Source organism: Pholis gunnellus (genome assembly GCF_910591455.1).
Source record: "Pholis gunnellus genome assembly, chromosome: 6".
NCBI lineage: Eukaryota > Metazoa > Chordata > Actinopteri > Perciformes > Pholidae > Pholis > Pholis gunnellus.
In genome coordinates this window covers 7,962,025-7,983,497 of record NC_136532.1, presented here as the reverse complement: position 1 = coordinate 7,983,497, position 21,473 = coordinate 7,962,025, and the positions used below count along the sequence as shown (strand labels likewise).

Genomic DNA, 21,473 nt, shown 5'->3' with positions numbered 1-21,473 from the left:
TTCTGACCAACCTGTGGCGTCAGTTCCACTTCCAACTCCCCGGTCAGATACTGTCGCTCAAACTCTGCATTCTCCCCGACGTAGGAAGAGATCATCCTCTTGATCTGCTTAGTCTTCAGCAGCAGGCCCAGGCCAAAGTTATCCACTCTGAAGAAAAACATTCACATATCATCATGAACCTTTGAATGGGAACGATTAGGTCAATTGTTAATGGACGGCATTCATATGGTGCTCTTGTTGTTAGTGACCACTAAAAACACTTTACAACACCAGCCAACATTCATCCATTAACACACACACACACACACACAAAACAATTTGGGGTTCAGTATATTGGCCAAAAACACTCTAAAACAATAGAGGATTGAACCGCCAATCTTGTGATCAGTGGACGACCGCTCTACCTCCTGAGCCACAGCCGCCCCCAGCTAGGCTACAGTATATTGAACAAATACCGAAGACAGAAAATTGTGGGTTTAAACTCACATTTTCAATATTCAACAAATAAAGATTTTAAAGAAAACGAGGAACAGTTTATACAGATTTCACAAGTTTAATGCAGTAGTTCAACATAAGGCTGCTAAAGCTGCCTCTAATACAAACTGTCTTAAAGGGTGCAAATGTGTATGCAATCGATTATTTAGTGTTTCATATGTAAAATGGATTTAGTTAGCTTGTAGAGATTTATTGCCATTGAAGGATTTTATCTGTTGATCCGTTTCTTAAAAATCCTAATTACGTCCACCGTTACTCAATGTAGTTCCCACGATAGTTTAGTCTCATTTGTCCCTGCTCTTTGACTGGGAGGAGTCTCCTGACATTGTGCAGTTTGAAACATAGCTCTTATTACCAAACATCCCCAGGGAGGTTATTGAAAGTGGTTGTAACTGGACCAAACCAAGTGATACGGCTCCTTTTATGTGATCTTACAGCCTATCCATGGCCGTAATGAAGGCTTATGAGACCGAGACATTTGAGAGCATCGCCTTGTTTATTGTCTGGGAAAACCGCACAGAATTATTACTCTGTTTTTATTACGCATGCTCATGTTGGTCTCAAATCTGGGTTACACCTGCTCCACGTGGTGCTATAGGACGTCACACATTCAGACCTATACATAGCACTGGGACTACTCCCCTCTGGGACCAAAGACAGTCACTGTGTTACTAGGGCTGTTGGGATACTAACGGTTTAGTGAGATGACTGACTTTATGTGGCTGGTCAGTCATTAACAGGCTTCCGTCTTGTAAAAGTCTTATATTTCCCACCCTGTCTTATTACAGGCAATATTCCTCTGAGAACACTGCAATCAAATCAAATCTGTTTTAATGACCAACCAAATGAAACTTTCAAAATGTTTACTTTATGTTAATGTAAATCCTAGGATTTAAGAAATTGTTGTCCTTTATTACCGTCTCTGATCCTACTGTTCAGAGCCAATACAAAAGAGCGGATTTTCCTTGTTTCCGATATCCCAGGAAGCTGAGAATCAGGAACCACTGCTTTGTCCGCAACTCTAATCTCAGATCCTCGGCTGACAAGATATCTAGGTCATGTGCGCTCAGAATATAAAAAACAGATGACTGTGTAAAGCACCCCCGTCCCACACGCCGCTAGCGTTACAAAACATCCAAGACCGTCTATGTGAAAGGGCAAGTCTGACTAATGCTAACAGTTTGTTATCTTGTGTGTGTCTGTATGTTTGTTTGAGGACAAACACCACGTCAACTTCAACGGGTGGACTCTCCTATCGGGGACAGAGGACAATACAGAATTGAAATAATGCAAGCTCTCCAAGATAAATGTTCAGTGATCAGAGCAGCTTCCAGAATTGGACACAATTTCTGCCTTTCATACAGAATCTCTGCTGGTAAAAGCATGAATATAAAGCTGCAGGGGGGTACCGCTCTGTCACAGCTCAATAATCTCCTCTTGTGTACAGCTGAATGCTCTCTCATCTCGTATTACAGTGCATGAAGGGCCCACTGTGTCAGTCTTCATCACGCCAGAATTCAATCTTCCCAGAAAACATCAAACACACTGCTCTTACTCTTTCTTACTATTCGCAAAAACTTCATCCATCATATTGTCTCGTACTGACTCCCATATGTCGTATTTGTAGTATTGCACTTTCACCAGATTACAGCAGTCTGTGTTGAGAGAAATTGCGTTTATCTCAAAGTGCTCATCGTGGCGGTAAAGACTGTTCTCTCTGTTATCACGGGTGCATTATTCCTGAGATAGAAGCAACACAGAGTGTAAAATCGTGTCCTTCCTCTGAGACTTGAAGAGGATTAACAACCCATTCGGGTCTTCAAGAACAAAGGAGCAGAGGAAGAGAAGTTTACAGCTTTGGGAAATCTTCTGTCCAAAATGAAATGTTACACAACTGCTTCTTTCCTCTCACAGCCCTCTTCCCTGCAGACACGCTTAGTTGTCACCAAAACAAAAAGAGTGGATGTACAGCATACACGGGCCCGGTAGCTTTTACAAAACACGAATAATCAGTCGTGTGTTACGCAGTCAGTTTTAAACTCCTTGTTGCAATATGAGCCCGACGCAAGATATGTACTGACGCGTACTATAAATACTATAGATCCCACTAAAATGTACATGTAGCCTACATGTGGACATGCATAAGATGATCCACTGTGTTGGGGACTGGCTCAGAGACAACATGGCCACTGTTTGTAAGAGGTTGCAAATGTACAGTCTATGGGCAGCAATGATTGTTCAGAGGGCTCAAGTAAATAATTTGAGTAACTATTTCAAGAATCAATATCCAGCAAAACCAAAGTCCACGAGAGAAGTCTGGTGAAGAGTAACTTCTGTGAAGCACACTTTGTAGGAAAGTGTTTTTCTGGCTGAAATAACTACCGGCACAGAGAAATGTATTCAAAGTGTCTGTGCAGAGACTTTGAAGACATTTGATCTTCCTACTGCACAACTACAATAGGAATCACTCTGTGCCACCACTTTGGACTCTAAAACTCAATTTAGCAGTTTTATGAGCGTAGACAAGTGTTTTCAATAGTTGAGACTGCTTTGTAATACCGATACTGTGTGCTGCAATTACGGTAGCAGATCCCTACCGTGGGCCCAGGTTACATACATATATCTTTTTTTTTTTGTTAAGTTTCTGTAGGTTTGTCAAAATATCCAACCGTTCAGTTTGACTCTTTCAGCAATAGCAATCCACGCACAGTTGTGTAAGTATGTCTGCAGTTGTAGAGATGGAATACAAGTTCTGCAGGAATATATCAGACCAGAGGGTAATCAATGTCAGAGTGGGGTTTCTAATTTGTGCTGTATGCAGAGTGCAAATAGGAACAGTTCAGAAATCACAGTTTGCACCAGCAAATCAAGTCAAGTTCAATATTTTTGGAAGCCAGTACTTTCAATGTAGAAATGAAAGAATGTGTGTGTGAGGTGTTGGAACATGTTTGAGGTAGTCAGAGGGAAAGAAATATTTTTGCAGAATCTGTTTCATATTTAAGTAGAACAGATTTCCAGTGACTCTCTCAAGTTTCAGTGCTGCTGTGCAAACAATTCATATAAAGCTGTGTGTGGCATTCAGTTACGGAAAAAGACTGCAACGTGACCACTGACAAGACTGTTTCCTAGTCTGCAAGAGAGACATCAACATGGTGCCAAAAAAGATCCAGGGAAAAATGTTCTTTCCAGGATTGTCATGATTCAGGTATTTCCTACATGATTGAGCCACGTAGTCAGAATCAATGACTACGTCTCTAGTTTGAGATTCTCCTGCATATTGTCGTAGAATATTTTTATGTTAATCGGGAGAAGAGAGTGTTATTCGCAAATCAAAATAATCCAAGTCTCCAAATCATTCAAAGTTGTCCAGTTCCATTTAATCTCTTGCAAGAGGGAGAATCCCCCAACACAGCTCTTCACACAGAGACTGCTGGGAGCATTCTTCAACATCAGTTCAAATCCTCACACACTATATACTAAAGCAGGAACAGTCTCCTCCTTTAGACAGGTCAAAGGTGTCTTACTCTGGTTTATCTGAGCTCCCATTTTCCCTTGATCTCATTGTCAGATACATTTACATTAACCTAAACATCCCCAGGACAGAAACAAACCCCCAGTGTGACCCTTTCTGACCTTCCTGTATCTGTCTTTACGGTCCTCTAAAGTAAACAGTAACTTTTAGTTCCTGATCTGATCATAAATCATGTTTACACAGAGCTATCTGTCTTTACCCCATGTTTGGACAGAGCTAAATGTCTAACTCTGTTCTTCTAATGTTTCTAACCATTTCATGATACTGATATATATTTTTTACCATTACAATATCAAGGTAACGAGACCGAATGCTTAATAAAGGGCATTGATGTCAGCAGCTGATTGCCAGAAGGGAAACATCTGAACGTATTTATCTGGAGTTTGTCCCACTGAGAGAAAAGACACACATCACACACACCTGACTACTGAAGGAGTCACTGCAACACCTTTTCCTTGTGCCTGCAAATCTGATAACTTATCAGAAGCTAATTACACACACCTGACTACTGAAGGAGTCACTGCAACACCTTTTCCTTGTGCCTGCAAATCTGATAACTTATCAGAAGCTAACTTCTGGGCATCTCTCCAGGTCGACACCGCATGTTTGAGGATACCGCCACAAGGTCACCAATACCTCTCCAATATTTAAAACAAGTCGGTAAGGAGATGAAGAGAGTCACACGCCTTCGTACGTCCAATCAGGACTACGTGTGACATTTTGTTCAAGACTGGTGAAAGAGTTAAAGGTCAGATTGAACTTTCTTTTCAGTGAACGGTTAACGCACACCTAATGAAACAGAAATGACACATGACGGGATACATGACACCGCTGACCTTTCTAGATTCAAACGTTGGAATGATGGTGGTGATGGAGTTAAATCAATATCAAGCACCGTCATCAAATGCACTGTGTGGTTTGCAAGCACACATGCGGATCCACACACACACACACACTTACCCTGCATTGTTGCTGACGGCCGTGAGACCGTTAACGCCGGTCTTCAGTAAACTGTTGATGAGATTCTCTGGGATGCCACATAATCCAAAACCTGTGTTGCGCCACACAAAAAGACAGTAATGCATTATAAACAAAAACAAAGTGGAAGCAAACAAGGAGTCATTGCAGAGTGTGTGAACAGGCTTAACTATGGTACTTCAAGGTGGAACTTTCACCTAGTAGGGTTAGGAACTTGGCAGATATGGAAAAAAGAAAACACAATCATATATACTGCTGTTACAACACACACAGGAAAACTTTAAATCTAATAACATGGTCAACCTTGAACCAAGCCTCAGGTAATTCTAGTCATTTGTCAGTATCACGTGTTTCTAATATTCCACTGAGTGAGGCGGATTTCTGTTTGTCTGTGTTTTTTCCCCCCAGATAGAGGTGACACACAATGGAAAATGTTTAACAATGTCACTCCGAACTTGACTATAAATAAGAGCTGTGGAATTTGTGTGTGCTCTGTGTGTGGGTGGTAATCAACCACCATGCCAGACAAAGTTCAAGCTCACGTTGCGGTTAAGGGCTCATTAAACATACATTGTTTTCATGGGTTAACAAAACTTGCACGCAGTTAAAAACTGAGATAACATGCCAGCACTGTCACCGAGGTGTCTATGTATCCATCCTATAATCTTAAGAGTCCGTTTGTGAAAGTGCTGCATGTCTTACCTCCCACAAGAATGGTAGCTCCACTTGGGATATCTTTGACTGCCTCTGTGGGATCCGAGTAGAAGTGTGAACTTCTTTGGCTGGAGGTAGAAAAGTAGCAGCCGCAGGACTGCAGAAAGCGGATCAAGAGGCGGTTAAAATAAACAAAAACACTTCAATTTAATCTTTCAAAAAGAGCTCCAGGAACTAACTATAAGTGATTCTGAATGAGAACATATCAGTATAACGCTTAAAAAATGTTGCTGGTTAAAACAATACCGACAGATGCCTGAGGGCAGCTAATATGTTTGCACAGATCAAGTGGCTTATAGAGTTTACTCAGTCGAGGAGGGTAAAGATAAGCAAAACTGATGAACAAATCCTTCAATAAAAAGGAGCAGAGCTTGAGAGTAGCCTGCAGCTAAGAGTCCCAAGACAACAGTTATCGGAGGACTCAACTCAAACTGTACCTGTGGGGTTAAAACCAATTCTGATTTCTATGCAGCACATTTTCTTGTGTTTTGCCACCTGTATTTCACAGTCTGGGCTATCATGGATTAGAACCATGATGGGCTTCCCAATACCCATTGTGTGGACTAATATTGTGCTGTGAGTCCACAGGCTATGTTTATTGCAATTACTTTATAAATCTGTTTAACTGGCATTTGATGTTACATACTTGGGATTTGAGTAACACGGATACCTATGAACGTGTAACCTTGAGCATTCACTCATTTTGCTTTCCTTATTAGTTCTAATTTCAGACAGCACAGTGGATTATGAAAGCATGTATTGTACAACGTCCAGACTATAACAGGTGCATAACGGAAATATTGTTTGCGTGTAAATGCATGCTGGTAGAGGTGGATCATGTAAAGCCGCTACAATGAACTTTCTATTCATTGTTTAAAGTAGTTAATCGTCACAATTTGATATGATCATGTATTCCAGCCATTTACAACCATCTCGTGTTAACCTTGTCAATTATTGAACCCATCAACGTAACCGTACCAACCTTGCTCAATTGCAGATTAGCCCCATTTAATTTGGTTCTGCGGGGACCTGAGAGGTTTTTGAAGAATAAATTCTCCGCTCTGCACAAAGCTTTGAGGGCAGCCATGTTTTGGAGACACGGGGAGAGGAGCACAGTGATAGCTCCAGCAGACGAGACGACAGATGATGTAGGCGGCTGAAAGGTTGCAGTGTGGCTACCAGCAGTGCTAGCTCACACGCCAAATCCTCAGCGCCCCAATGACATTGGCTGGTGCGTCAGTGGGCTGGACTAGCACGCGGGGATACAGAGAGGCTCGGCAAGTTTATTTAAATGTAACCCTTTCACCACCATCACCACGTCACCACGAAGTACTCGGCGAACTGCAAAATGCTTTCACTATTACAGAGACGTTAATGTCGTTTCAAAAACCCCAGGGTGGAATAAATAACGGGATTTAAGTACATTCAAGTGTGGAGATAACTACCTCCAAGGCGCACGCGCACGCGCACACACACACAAACACACTGATGTCTCTTGGAAACAGGCATGACACTATGAGCACGTGAGTAATCCCTGGCTCACGTGACGCATACTTTTAGTCATGGCCGACGACTACAGGCGACAGGGTTTTGAGTTGGAGAGAAGGATATTTGAGTTAGACATCAAGTGTTCCAGTCTCAGAGCTGAAAAGCAAGGTATGGACGTGACGTTGTTATTTGTGTGTCTTGTGGCCGTTTTTGGCACCTCGTCTGCGTGGCTACGATTATTGTTCAGTTTATTAGCCAACTAGCAAGCTAGCTAACGTTATCTAACATAGCTTGCAACTATAACAACAGCTGCTGTCTCATGAAATGTTAACGGCAGATAATACTTGCCCAACAGTTAACTAACGGTCGGTGAACATTTAACTGCGTAACGGTTACTAACTGACCGATGTTTGTTTTTGAATATCTGGGTGTCCGAGTTAACGGCTAGCGTAATTTTGCTAACGTTAGCTAAAATGCATTATTGTTGACAAACGGTTTACGTTAGCTGGCCATGAAACACGATGCCCCGTAAAAGTAAATACAATAGGGGTGAGAGTTAACCGTAGAAGTAAAGTTGCCATTATTTTATGTTGAATTGTACCTGTTATATTAGTCAGTACATGTAAACATTGTTAAACGCTTGAAAACGTTTGTTCACATTTCATGCCATGATTGTATTAACTTATTATGTTGGCAAATAGTCGCATTGCCTTTAGCTTTGTTACGTTAAAACTATTTTGCATACACTTGTAAATATAAAGTGCCATTCATCAACAACAGTAGACATTTTTTCTTGAGTAGACCTGTAATTGGTAACATGTTAATGTGCCTTTCTTCCACAGATGATGACTATTTACAGAATGCGTCTGCCATACTAGACAAGTTGAAAAGCTATTACAGGCAAGGAGGGGAGAGTAGCAACCTTTCCAAGGTGCTTCAGGATTACACACAGGTACTTCATTACACTTCATGAGTGTTTAGTATCTGACTCTGTTTCCTGTTAATCGTTTAGTTTATAAAATATCATAAAATAGTGAAAAAATGCCTCTCAAATTCCCTGAACTCAAGGTGATCTTCAGAGTGTGAGGTGTATCTGCCTTAGAGTCCAAACCTCAAAGGTATTCAGTCATGCGTACTTTTATTAAACAGGCAAAAGCATCCTTAAATTTGAGAAGGCGGAACCACCAAATCCTTGTCAGGTTTGCTTGATAAATGACATAAGCGATTAACCAAAATGAATGTGTGTTATTTTTTGGTTTTACCCCTATAAACGTCAAACTTGTAGCCCCTCAGCTTAGCCTTGGAGTTCAAAACCATATGCTATACATCTACAAATAGGGGTAATATTTACTTCACTGATATCATAGCTTTCACAATGTAGGCGAGGAAATGTATGCCCTAACTGCAATCAAGTTACTTAACTTTGTACCAAGAGATGCTTAGATTGAGGAAGGTTAAAGCCAAGTGTGTGCTGGAGTCAGGTTAGTTGTAGATTGTTATGGTTGTCTTGTTGATGTGAAGTGGTCTAAACCCTGACTGAAGATGCTCAATAGGGTTTTTAGTAGGGGTGCAACGGATCACAAACCTCACGGTTCGGTTCGGATCACGGTTCTTGAGTCACGGTTCGGATCAGCAAGGGGAGGAGACAAATATAACTTTGCTATCCATTTATTAATTAAAGAACTTCAAGAACACTTAAAGCAAAGAACTTTGGGCTATAGTCTTGCATGAAAACAAATACTGAAGATGTCCAATTTGAAACAAAATTAAATAAAAATAAAACATTCAAGAATCCTCAATTCTGTTAAGTTTATGTGCAACATAAGGTATGTTGAGACCCTCGTCCTTTGATCAAAATTGAAAAAAAGAAACAGCCAGTGGGCTAGCTTACACTGTTTAGACTGAACTGAACTGCTCGGCAACAACTTGGGTCAATGTTTACTTCCTGTCAGGTTAAGTCATTCAAATACACAATAATGTTTACCATTACTGTGAAATGGTCTACAACTCTACATTTGTTTTCAAGAAGATGAAAATATCTCCATTGTCTGGGGAGAGGGTAGACCTTTCTGTGGTGACTGGGATGTTGCTATTGGGCCTGTCTAGCTTCACTCTGCTGCTTCTGTCAGCACCTGCACCAGGTGTGTGTCTGTGTGACTCTCACAGAGGGGGCGTGTCTGCAGCACCGGACTATGAATCTACCACTCCGCCGTGATGAAGTGAACCGTCACAGTCAGCCGTTGTCGTATGTCTTTCTCTTTAAACAACGCCTACATGCCGTAATGCTTTTGTCCACCACCCTTATCCGGTCATAAGTTACAGGGAAGACAAAATGCTCCCAAATGTGCGACTTAAATGATGCCGGGAGCTTCTGAAGCTCCTCCGCTTGCCGTGACTCACCGTTAAATGCTTCACGCTCCGTTCACGTGAACACACTACTGCTTTATCTGTTCACTGACACTCTGCATTGATATTCGGGGACTTGTTACTTGAAAAGGAACAGCAGCAGTACAACTTTATTACACACTATAATGATTATACTGTATAAAAAAAAATTAAAAAAACTCAATTGATCCGAACCGTGAGGTGTGATCCGAACCGATCCCGGATCAATCCGTGATCCGTTACACCACTAGTTTTTAGTGATTCTGAAGAACTCAATACAGTCATTTAGTTTGCTTCGGATGACTTAAACAGTATTTTTGTAAGTGTGAAACTTGTTGCATAGTTTTCTTAAACATTATATTCAGTGTGAGTATACATTTGTTTTTCATCCTGTAGGTGATCCTGGACATCACATTTTATGAAGAGAATAAACTGGTGGACCAGGAGTTCCCTGAGGACTGCTCACCTTTTAAAATCCAGCAGCTGCTGCAAGACCTGACCGAGCCAGAGGTTTTGGCAGGGAGGCTAGCGCCAGCACAAGAAGTGTGTATATGTGTGTCAAGACCATCTTGTGTGCATGTATTCCCAATGACGTCAATTCCACTTTAATGGGATCTCTGGTTTATAGTTATGCTAAAAGAGAAGTAGCACATATTTACTTCCATGTCATTGTCTTAACAGTGCTATTTATGTCTTTTGGTTTTTCATAGGTGCAGTCTATGTTGGGCCTTGAGCTGTTAGAATGCCTCTATTGGAGACGTGGAGCTCTGCTGTACATGTACTGCCACACCCTTCATCAACGAAAACAGTGGATTAAGAAAAACAAGGACACATTCCTTAAGGTGCCACACTGTTAAGAGATCTAAGTAGATTCAGTAAATTGTCTTTGTGAACAGAGACGTGGGCTGCTTCAGCCAGATACATTTACTTTGTTTTGGTACAAACAGAAGATTAGTATCTTAAGTTGTTTTTTTTGTTGGCATATGCTGAGATTGGTCCTAATGCTGATCTGACTCTGTTATTTCAATCTAGTGTATTCAGGAAGGGGTGCGCTACCTAATGCGGATGCTGCAGGTGAGAAACTCTGTGAAGCTCAACGATGGCGTGGTGCTCCATGACACTGCTACAGCAAGCTTCCTATCTGAAGGTAAATATGTCATCAGTTATCTATGAATAACACAAACTGTTGTGCAGCTTCAGTCAAGTTTGAGACAATTCTTCATGTGAGCCATTCGATCATACTCACTACTTACTTGTGATTTTGGCCAGGCATCTTCTCAGACACACACCTGTTGACGATGATGTACATCGGGGAGATGTGTTTCTGGGCGGTCAAGTACGAGGACTGCAGTGCTGACACTATGGATCGCAAAGAAGATCGCCTCCAGTTTCGGGACATTGGCACACAGATCCTCAACAAATACGTGCTGGCCTGTGAGGGCCCTCTGCAGGGCCAGGGCTGGAACACAGAAAATGCCAAGGAAATCCTTAGTATTTTACAGTGAACCCAGCTGCCCCTGTGTTGAAGTTGCCCTCGGGCACAGATCTAAGTTCAGTATTCAAATGTGTGTCAACCCCAAATAAAAATGCAATTCATCAGGTGGGGTGTAATCTTGTGGAAGGTACAGTAGAGACATGGGGAGAAAGTTTATGTGAAGAAAAAAAGTCTTTGGATCAGTGTCTACAGGCAACCTCATCCCATGCCAAACGGCCCAGGCCAAAGCAGGTGAAGGAGAGGTTAGAAAGGATAAGACTGGTGGTGTAAAACTGGCAGGGGATGCAGCCCCGGTTGTTAAATAACATTTTGCCCTGTCCTGCTGAAAAAGCAGTTATCATCTTGATTCCAGACTGTTGACTGGGGCACTTATTTTGCTCTGAGAATGTGTTATAATAACATTAATATAAATATTAAAAGGTTATTAATGAAATTGACCTTTTTTTTTTTTCTTTTTTCTTTTTTTTAAAGATTGAAAGTAATCCAGCTGGAAATGAGACATTGCACAGTAACATTTTATTTATTGTTTTTTTGCTATTTTGTTATGCTTTTTAATATATTATAATTGCATATACATTATATATGTATGTGTGTATACAAATATACACTAAAGGCAAAAGAAAGGTGTTCAAAAACAATTGACAATGATGTATTCATGACTATTTGAAGTATGTTCAGATTTGTTCATACCAGCTTTGTAATGCGCCACTTGTATTCCCATCTATTGCAAAATTACATTTCTCTGCCACTTCAGTAACCTTGATAGTACAACTATTAATAGACTCTGTGTTGTTTGGACAAAAATCATTTTCTGTTTTTTATGTCCTCGTTGACAATAAACACGCGCGTTGTTTTAAGAAAAACACGATTTAGCGGCACATTATTGAAAAACACAATACCCACAATGCCCCACTTCAGCCAGCAACAAGGAAGTAAGACGGATGGATGTGTTGTCACCGCTCACTACGTCGATATCACAGTGGTCTTACCTTCTCTTAGCGTATTACCACTGACTTCTGAAATCATGGCAGGACAGACCCAGCAGCTCAGCGAGTCTGTTGTGATCCGCAGCCTCAGACGGTTCAGGGACCGATATTTTCCAAACGGTGGTAAAGTTGTCAAAGGCTCTTTGACGCCTGTTGTGGACGCGGTAGAAGAGCCACAACCGGGATCTCTGGATAGTTTGCCGGTGAGTGAAATATAATGTACATGTCTTGTTTTGTTTGACTTGTCCTAAACTATATAGCCGTTTTAATGTCTATATTAATCTCATGGCGTGAGGCAGGGGCAGGTATGTGAGGTTCAAATACATTTCTACAAATTCGAAAACTGGAAACTGTTCCTCGCATATCTCGATAACCGCTCCTCCAATCTTCTCACGTGGTGGGTGTATTGATGGGGACCCCATGAAGTGCTTTTTTTTTTTTTAAATCTGGTGCAATTTTGACACGCAACACGTACAATATTAATCACGGGACGTTGTTCTTCGAACCTTCCGGGAACTTTTGGCGAACATTTGAGTTCAGGGTAGGTCTGTTCAAGGTGGAGCTTTCTGTTCTGGTTGAACAGGCTTCATAATGCATCACATTTTAATTGTCAAATGCACTAGTACCAACAATTAATGGACAAGATGTCACATTACATAAAGTGAAATAAGATGGTTAAATGTTGCCAATAGCCATAGAGTCGAGTTGTGAAGAGACACCCTTTGATACTTAAAGAAGCCCACATTTTGCTGTTAATATTTATGTAGCCAACTCTCACTAAAGTAACATTTGAAATGCCGGGCTTTTGTTATCCGTTTGTGTATTTCTATTGATAATATATATTCAGGTGTTAGTGATCGTCCACCGTGTCCTTCCTGTCTCATTCTCCTAACCAGTCCTTGACACTCTTTTGGTTTAGTTTTGTTGAAATCATGGTATTAAATCATACCCTCCTTCTTCAAGGTGGACATACAGTTCCTGATCATGACCTTACTGTCTCCGGCGGATATCTGCATTCTGGGAGCCACCAGTCGGTACTGGAGGGCCATGGTTAGAGATCCAATACTGTGGAGATACTTCCTGCACAGGGACATGCTAAACTGGCCCTCCATTGACCACGTGAGCATGCCCCAACTGGAGTTGTTGGACGCACCACTAATCGATGAAGATGAGAGCCTGGACGATAGAGAAGAGTGGGACGACAAAGGGATGGAATCGAAAGTGGACTACATGTCAGAGTGGGTGTCTTTTTTTTTCTGTCGTCCCGTATCGAGGTTGGTTTGTTTGAAAGAGATTTTGACCGCCGTTTTATGTCTCGACAGATACCTGAAAGGCTGCCCATCCTGCAGACAACGATGGCTTCCCTCACGGCCGACATATGAGGTCGTGACCTCTTTTCTCCAGTCTCTGGTGCCCTCATCTGAGCCACGTTATGCCATGTTTGGCCCCGGCATGGAGCAGCTGGACGTCTCTTTAGTCACAAGTGTCCTGCGTGCTCCAGATGTGCTTCCAGTGACGGGCACTCCTCACAGACAGATAAATGGTGAGATAACTGTGATGCTGTGTGCTGATGATGAAGGCTAAGCTCTTCCCAGTCACCACTATTAGCATAGCGACAAAACTACCCCTGAATCAGTTTAAAGTCCAGCTTCTTCTTGAGCTGGTTAGAGCTGGCACTGGAACAAGATCACTTTAACAAGCGATAATGCTGATGTGGTTATTTTTACAAACCACACACTTCACTTACTAGCTGTACGTTTACTTGCCTACCACTAGGTGGCAATATTGGCCAATAAATGTTATCAGCTAAGACTTCCCAATAATCTAACCGACCCTTGTTTTTATACTCTAGGTATTGGCTCAGGGATCAGTTACATGTTCAACAACCAACACAAATTCAATATCCTGACTCTGTACTCAACCAATAGGTAAGCACTTTGTATTCAAAGATACCATGTGAGTTGCAGTTGCAATCTGTTTTTCCTGCGTATCGTTGTGAATACTGCCACCGTCATTAAAACTGTGTGTTTTTGTGTGTGTGCAGGGCAGAGAGGGAGAAAGCCAGATTGCAGCAGCAGAGCATCAGCAACAAACTTTTTACCTTTGAAGGAGCCGACGACTCGGGCTATCCAATCTACAGCCCTGCTCCTCAGGTCCAGCAAGTGTGCCAGGTGGTGGACGGTTTCATCTATGTAGCCAATGCCGAGCCTGAGAGAGGTGAGATAAGATGGCGTATCTATTCGCAGCTTCTTGCTCCTCTGCTACCACCATGTCGCATCATGCACAGTGGGGTTTTTTTTTTTTTGCCATATAAATTGCCAGCGAAGACCATTTGCATGAAAAACCATGTCATCAGTAGGCGACGGGGAGTCCGAGGCGGCTCAGATTCGGGCTGTGCTTAGCTGTGCCGAGGGTTCAGCGACCAGGCCTCTGCTGGTGCTCTCCTGTGTCTCCAGAGAAGAATCGGAAGAAGTCAGGATAACCCACCTGCAAACTAGTACCAGCAGAAACGGGGCCAGGTGTCGGACTCCCTGTGTCAACATCGCAAAGAGACTCGGACTACCCCAGCTGGCTAACCCGTGGATGGTAATTTATAGATTAAAAGATTGATGATTGAAATCTATCCTGTTTCAGGAGACTCTTTTTTTTTTCTTCAACCTGTGTTTGTGTTTCTCGCTCTTATTCAGGTGCAGGATACAGTAGCAGAATCCCTATCAGGCCTTCTGGAGGGCGTCTCCTGGTTGCTGAGATGTTCGGGAGTCAAACTCTACGGTAGCTAGTTATCTAACTTCTGCTGGCTGCCAGATGAATGAAAACCACTAAGACACCAAGACGCACCACGCCATTTCCTGAGTAACTTGTGCCACATGTGCACTGATGGGTTTCTGACTGTTATTCATCCGGGACAACTGAGAGAGACTCTGTTCTTATGTACAGAGAGCCAAATGAAGGAGTGATAGCAGGACAGGAGGTTTAACATTTGTCTGGGCGCTTCACAGTCCGTCCGTCTGTCCCCCCCGTCCCCCCAAACTGGGTTTGTTCACTTCAGACAATAACACATACAACAGTACACACTCTGTGGTCTGTTCAGCTGTTTAAGTTACAACAAATGTAGTTGTTGTTGTTGGATGAACACTGCTTGTTCAATGAGACTTGTGGTAAAACACAGATAAAAAGACTCCGGTGCAGGACTACAAAAACCCAAATGAAAAAAAATTTAAAATTTCACTTTGACTCAATTTATTACCACGTTTAAGACTTGGCGTGCTGCTGACTAATCAGGTTGCCCGCTGTTAAGTTCAACATGGGAAAGAGATTTTTCCTGATTTGACATGACATTTTTCAATATTTCATGTCCGGTTCATAATGACCTGGCGTTTTTACAGTCCGCTTCTGTAACTTTCAGACAAAATCCACTGCCCTCTGATCAATGCTTACCTCTCATATACTGTAAAGATATGACTTTTAGAGCTTTATAATACAAGCAATTTATTGAATTCACTTTATAAATATTTGATGTTGTGCAATAAAGAAGTTGCCTTTTTGAGAAATGGCAAATACTCCTGATTTTAAATATTTGCATCTGTTATCTGTACAATTAGAAATGTATATAAAGTAAATTTCTTATACAAATGTTTTTTATGAATACAGATTTCTCTTGTGGTGGAGAAGTCACACTTTCAGTCTCTCAATCACCCTGATAGCTGTATTAAATGTCTGTTAAATAACCAGTAGCTCGCTGTTCAAGTAATGACAAAACTATTTTTGTCTTCTCTCTTTCCTTCTTTCACGTCTTCTCTGCACACATGCACAAGTTCACATCTCCTGAGCAGTGGATGGTATATTTTTCTCCCTGCTTTCCTTTCCTCTGAGGTCAGCCCTGGCATGAAATGTTGAGTCAACATCTGTATGTCAGCAAGCGAGGGAGAACATTGTGTTGTGGCCACCAGGGGGCGCTACTAGTGGCTGTATGTTTCTATGCTTTGTTGCCAAAAGCTCTGCCTTTCTAACTGCCTTGACTGTTTGACTAGCACTCACCTTAAAGCTCTGAAATGTGAGAAATATTCGTCAAACATAGATATGAAATAATCACAGCAGAACAACGGATACATTTTTTTTTTCTTATTATGTGTAAGTTATGTTTGTCCCATAAAAATGATCACCGATTGATATTGGGTGTCCCCATGACCTAATGGCAGCATGTAAGGCATGACAACATAATGAGCCTCGCTGGTGCTCTTTTGTACTAGTCCCCTAGGTAACCACAAATCTTAGGTAAAAGTATATGCCCCCCCCCTCCCTCCTGGCAGCCCTTCCATCAAAAAGCTCTTTTGTCTCAACAATCATTTTCATAGACGTACAGATTTAAAATAGGACCATGATTGGTGCAATTTAGATGCATTTAGCTGAGCTGAATACTGGTGAAGCGGAGATTGATTCATTTTTTTCCCCCTGCTGAAATTTAAAGGGAAAATATGGAGAAGTCGGCCGCTGTGTGTGTGTGTGTGTGTGTGTGTGTGTGTGTGTGTGTGTGTGTGTGTGTGTGTGTGTGTGTGTGTGTGTGTGTGTGTGTGTGTGTGTGTGTGTGAGAATCTGACTTTTCCTCTCAACTCATCTCTCTGTAAACAGGATGTCTACCTCTTAGCTACTCGCTCCACAGTTATTTACCTACATGTTATGTTTGTGTGTTGTACGCTCTTTACACAGAATGTCCCACAATGAAGGTGAACCACATAAAAAAACATTAAAAAAAAAAAATAGTATATCAACAATGGTGACTTGTTTTTCGGGCAGGTATGCAGAGAACAACTTACCTTAATCTTTTGTTCTTACTCTGTGATCATGATGCAGCCGATGGAGGTAAAGCCCTTCCGCTGTCAGTGTGGATGAATATGTACAGTTACAGCCTGAATGAATGAGCAGTGAATGAAGATGAGCTACTTTTATGTGAATGCAGACTAAACAAAGTAAACTAGCGATGAGGTTACTGTGGGTTGGCATCCAGGATGCGTTGAGTCCATTGCTGGAACTTGCTTTGCTCGGACATTTTTCCGAGTGTGTTTGTTTAGACTGCAGACTGTGGACCATTAGCACACATCCCTACATAATGTTTGGTGGGGGGGAGGTTTCCTGGGGCCTTGTTTTGGAAGGTAGGCCTCCAGCTGCCTCTTGTCTTCCGAAAAAAAAGAAAAGAAAGGGGCCTCTGGGAAATGATGTCATGAGGAAGACACCCCAATACTGACCCAAGACGGTTCACAGAAGTCTGCAACAGTATGTGGACAGTTAAAACATGCCAAGTAAGATGTGTATAGTGACACCAGGACGCAGCCTATTGGAAACGCTTTGTATATAAAGCACAGAAACAGAGGGACAGATAAAAAGGCTCTTCCGTGGCTCACAAGAGATTCATCTCGATGTAATGCCCATGTTAGAGAGGTGTGTTTATAGGGTTCTTTGTACAGCCTGAGGCAATAGAAACAAAAAATAATCAGGTATTGCCTATAAATTCCCGGAGGTTTCCCCTGCCCAATGAAGCTTATGTGTTTGTGCCGTCCAATATACAGTATATAGTATCTCCATATAAGCCATAATGGCCTCATTCACCACTACTTTTCAGAATTTGTAGAATAAGTCATTTGGAGAACCGTATTTACCCGGCAGTGTAAAAGAAATAAGTGGTTATTTTTGCTGAAAATGTGCACAAAAACGAAATCTAAATACGCTTTCTGTTGAGTTCACAGTATTGAAAACACTTTCTGTGCACCTATATCAATGACAGGTGGGGTGGACTACTATAAGAAACATCTGTACAACATAAATCTATAGTTCAGCAATAACTATTGCCATTGCCATGTTTATGATAATACTTTGCTGTTGAAAATGTGTGTGCTTTCTGGGACTGCAGTTTTTGTGGTGGTGCAGAATTACGTATTCATAAAGCGTCATTAATGCAGCAGTAGATTCAACACTGGGAGTAAACTGCTTTGAATCTAATGAAGATCTGTCGCTGTGTCAATAATTGTCTGACTTGAAAGATTGAACTTGGCTAAAAACACTCCTCACAGGGTGAAGTACAGCAACCACAGCGGCCAACTCTTCCTCAGACATCATCCTCCCCATCTTCCGCTATCCCTCTCCTTCACCGTTGTCTCATCCCACCCTTTTCACTCTCTCCTCCTTTCATTAGAGTTAAGTCCCTGATTTGTATTCCACGATAACGGCCAAGATTAAAGTAGGCATTGAAGAAAAAAAAAAAAAACAGCATTTGCATGATGCATTCACTGATTAGGCTAAGCGTCCCTCTTAATTGTGTTGTTTTGCACATGGTGGGGCTCTCATGCTGATACTCTGTGGATCTTACTCTTCCCATGCAATCTCGCCAATTCGCTTCAATTTCCTCCCCACTTCACTGCGTCCGTCCCACCTACCTCCCGCTGCCATACGCGAATATGGCAGGTCAGGGACTCGCAATACTGGATCAGGGTTTTAGAAGTGTTAATGGTGAATTACTTGTGAATCCCTATGAATCTATGAGCAGCTCAGTAATAACGAAGATATGGACCCAGGAGCACAGTGATCCGTCCTTGTATTTGATGTTGTTGTTGTTATTTCTAATGTGTGGGTGTGTGTGTGTGTGTGTGTGTTCCCCCTGTAGCCATCTCCTCTCTTTTACCCTAATCCAATAGGCAGCAGGGTGCTGACATATGGTTGTGAGTGGCCACACTTGTGATGTGAAACCGCACTAAATGCATTACAGGTGACTTGAAGGGGATGACACAAAGGGCACTCTTTCATTATGTGGAAAATAAAAACAGACGGACAAACACGGAGAGGTCCTGCATGGCTATTGAAAGGAAGCGTCACGAAAAATACATAAATAAAAAAAAAACAATTACGGGAATATGTGGCTGTGCCTGAAGCAACGGTGCTCAGTCAGGCGGCTCGGAGTTTGAAGCAAAATGATCTGGAAAAGTGTGGTGATTTACATATTGTTTTTATGTCAACAAATCACAACAACAGGGAATTGATCCTTCCGATGAATATTTCATACGTCTGACATACTTTATTCCTTGGTGCCTGAGACTTCCATTCCTGTTCAAAACCTTTTAAAACCACATGAATGAGCCACATTGTTACACTGGGAGATGTCACATTATTACATTCAACTTGGGCACAATAGACTGTGGTTGTTTTTTTTTTACTGATCCCTGCTGTAAATACTCACTGGCACATTAAATCCACCGATGAAAATAGTCCTTGACGAATACACTGTTTACTTCAGTAAGCTGAAAGCTACAGTGCCTCTAGCTGTTTTAGGAAATTATTTTGCCTTTTTTAAGAAGTGAAACTCTTAATATGTTAATATAATATAATATAAATATGAGCCATTCATAAAGATTTACATCAGTAAGAACCTCCAGGGCTGAGAATCACAGACAGGATGTGGAAGTTGGAAAGTATTTGTGGGACGACTAGTGCATGGTTGGTTCTGGTCTATTCCAAAAATACCAAATATCACCCGCCCCGTCCTTTAACGTGGATTATTGGATATGGATGAATGTGGCTTACAGCAGACTGATCAAGGTTGAGTCACCAGCGACAGCACTCCCAGCCCTGCAGTGCAGGCACAGTGGCATCAGTCCGTGTGCCGGATGCATTGTTCTGTTGTCACATTCAATACAGCATAAGTCCACATGATCACTCAGGGCAGACAATCACAGGAATGAGTATTCCATAACAAAGGAACTAATTCAATGGACGCCCCCCACTCTGCTCCAATCAGGGCTCTCCGTCCCTCTACTGACCAATACGTGGCCATGTTCAGGGGTCACTTACTACACACACACTGTTTGTGGTGGGTTTTCTCTGTTTGGTAATTAATGTCACAAAGTGCTCCGAGACCAGTGAAAAGGTCAGCTAATTACAGTAACCCTAAACTTGAAAACCTCATTTCAGCTATAGCTCTTTCCTCTGTGCAACTGTGCGAGTTATAATTGACAGTGTTTGTGTTGCATGGGAGCAGCCTTGTTTGTCTCTCAGCGTGGATATGCGCACTGCAGCCGTACGACTTAGGAAAAAGCTAAGCCATAACTTGTGGGCCTTGTGGATTTGATAGAGACGGGGATAAGCCCATAAAAATAAAAGGATGGCTGCGCTCAATGCAGACGTGCCAATTCCATTTCTTTCCCCCTTGCATCACAAATTATGTCAACAACAGTGCATTAGGAGGAAGATACAACCTCCAGGCCTCAGCAGCCGGTATGTTTGTCGGTCAGTCTTCGTTTCTATTTCCAGCTGACTATGTTGAACACTGTAGGTTCCAGTTTATCATCTTTTCTTATAGTGCTCATGTCCCTGGACATGCTGCTAAACTCGTTCGTCAGTCGAGAGGACAGCGGTTGAACTCGACTTTATTGGCTCACACACGACGTCATAACGTGAAGGTGTAGCTACACTGTTGCGTTGTATGTAAAAGGAGCAGGAATGCTGTCATGCCAAAGTCAAATCCTGAAAAGAGAAACTATCACATGGTCCACAAATACACTCAACATGCAGTTTAACGGCAGCAACAGCTGGGTCCATGGGGGTGTTTCTCTCTCACGTGTCGGGGCGGGCACTCCATGCTAATCAATGGCTCTTGGGTCCGGGGATGGGGGGGAGGTATATCCAGACAGCTGCAATTCTGGGCGAGCCTCTCGTGGCGTCACTTCTCCAGTGGACGCTCCACGTGAGCCCCCACAGCCTACACGTTACAGACAGGCAGCCATTCATGAGCTGCGTGTAGTTCTCAGCATCATGTTGTGTGAAGTTACACCCTCATGAGCCTCTCTAAAACCACGTAAAGCGCTTTATTCCTATTGTGTTCGTCTTTTCCCTTTAATTTTATAATCAGCGGACATGTGATCAAACATTTTGTTTTTGTTATGTCTATTATTAATGCCAGGCAGACGGAGTAATAATAATAATAATACATTCTCAGGGTGATTTTATTTCCATCCATCTGAAGGCAACACGTATACCTGTTCCATCTGCAGTCTCTAATTGGAGTGATAGCGCACTGTCAAGCCACAATTACGCACGCCATATCCGCTGCTTAATTTATGTGCAACAAGCACCTGTTGCAACAAAACAAACACAAAGTCACCGCAGAAACCTTCGTGCTCGTGCGCACTTAAAACTGGTCGCTTATGTGTAATTACACTACAATGTTTCTGTTGTAAACCGACACGTTAACAGGTCGCACAGCTCCGTGAAAAGTTGTGTGGACCACTAGACACAACTTGGACCGTCGGGACCATCCGTGTTCTCCGTGTCTCTATCTCGAAGCATCGGGTAACCCAGGGCAACAGCTGTGCGCGTCATCCCCTGCTCAACGTCTGACCAAAGTACCGCCTGCAGC

General features: G+C 42.3%; 3 protein-coding genes across 4 annotated transcripts in view; 2 read left to right on the top strand and 1 right to left on the bottom strand.

Annotated features, from left to right (window-relative positions):
* oxct1a (3-oxoacid CoA transferase 1a) overlaps positions 1-6,847 on the bottom strand; it is a 42,555-nt gene extending 35,708 nt beyond the window's left edge. The window contains exons 1-4 of the mRNA XM_079160911.1: positions 6,702-6,847; positions 5,708-5,816; positions 4,988-5,078; positions 12-147 (exon numbers count right to left, since the gene is read on the bottom strand). Coding sequence (XP_079017037.1) covers positions 12-147; positions 4,988-5,078; positions 5,708-5,816; positions 6,702-6,806 — 441 coding nt within the window. The 5' untranslated portion in view covers positions 6,807-6,847. The remainder of the gene's footprint in view (positions 1-11; positions 148-4,987; positions 5,079-5,707; positions 5,817-6,701) is intronic.
* A 434-nt stretch (positions 6,848-7,281) lies between these two features.
* Positions 7,282-11,929, top strand: rimoc1 (rab7a interacting mon1-ccz1 complex subunit 1; the record flags this gene model as incomplete). Its single annotated transcript, XM_079160807.1, has 6 exons — positions 7,282-7,375; positions 8,050-8,159; positions 9,989-10,135; positions 10,303-10,434; positions 10,625-10,739; positions 10,862-11,929. 6 exons carry the CDS (start codon positions 7,282-7,284, stop codon positions 11,095-11,097), a joined length of 834 nt encoding a protein of 277 aa, XP_079016933.1. The 3' UTR covers positions 11,098-11,929.
* Positions 11,930-12,059: 130 nt separating this feature from the next.
* fbxo4 (F-box protein 4) lies at positions 12,060-16,489 on the top strand. 2 transcript variants are annotated; one of them, XM_079160485.1, is made up of 7 exons: positions 12,060-12,276; positions 13,037-13,311; positions 13,396-13,616; positions 13,926-14,001; positions 14,118-14,290; positions 14,433-14,659; positions 14,761-16,489. In XM_079160485.1, exons 1-7 carry the CDS (start codon positions 12,112-12,114, stop codon positions 14,851-14,853), a joined length of 1,230 nt encoding a protein of 409 aa, XP_079016611.1. In that variant the 5' UTR covers positions 12,060-12,111; the 3' UTR covers positions 14,854-16,489. The 2 variants fall into 2 exon arrangements, with proteins under 2 accessions (XP_079016611.1, XP_079016610.1); XM_079160484.1 differs by having other exon boundaries at positions 14,430-14,659.
* Positions 16,490-21,473: the final 4,984 nt, after the last annotated feature.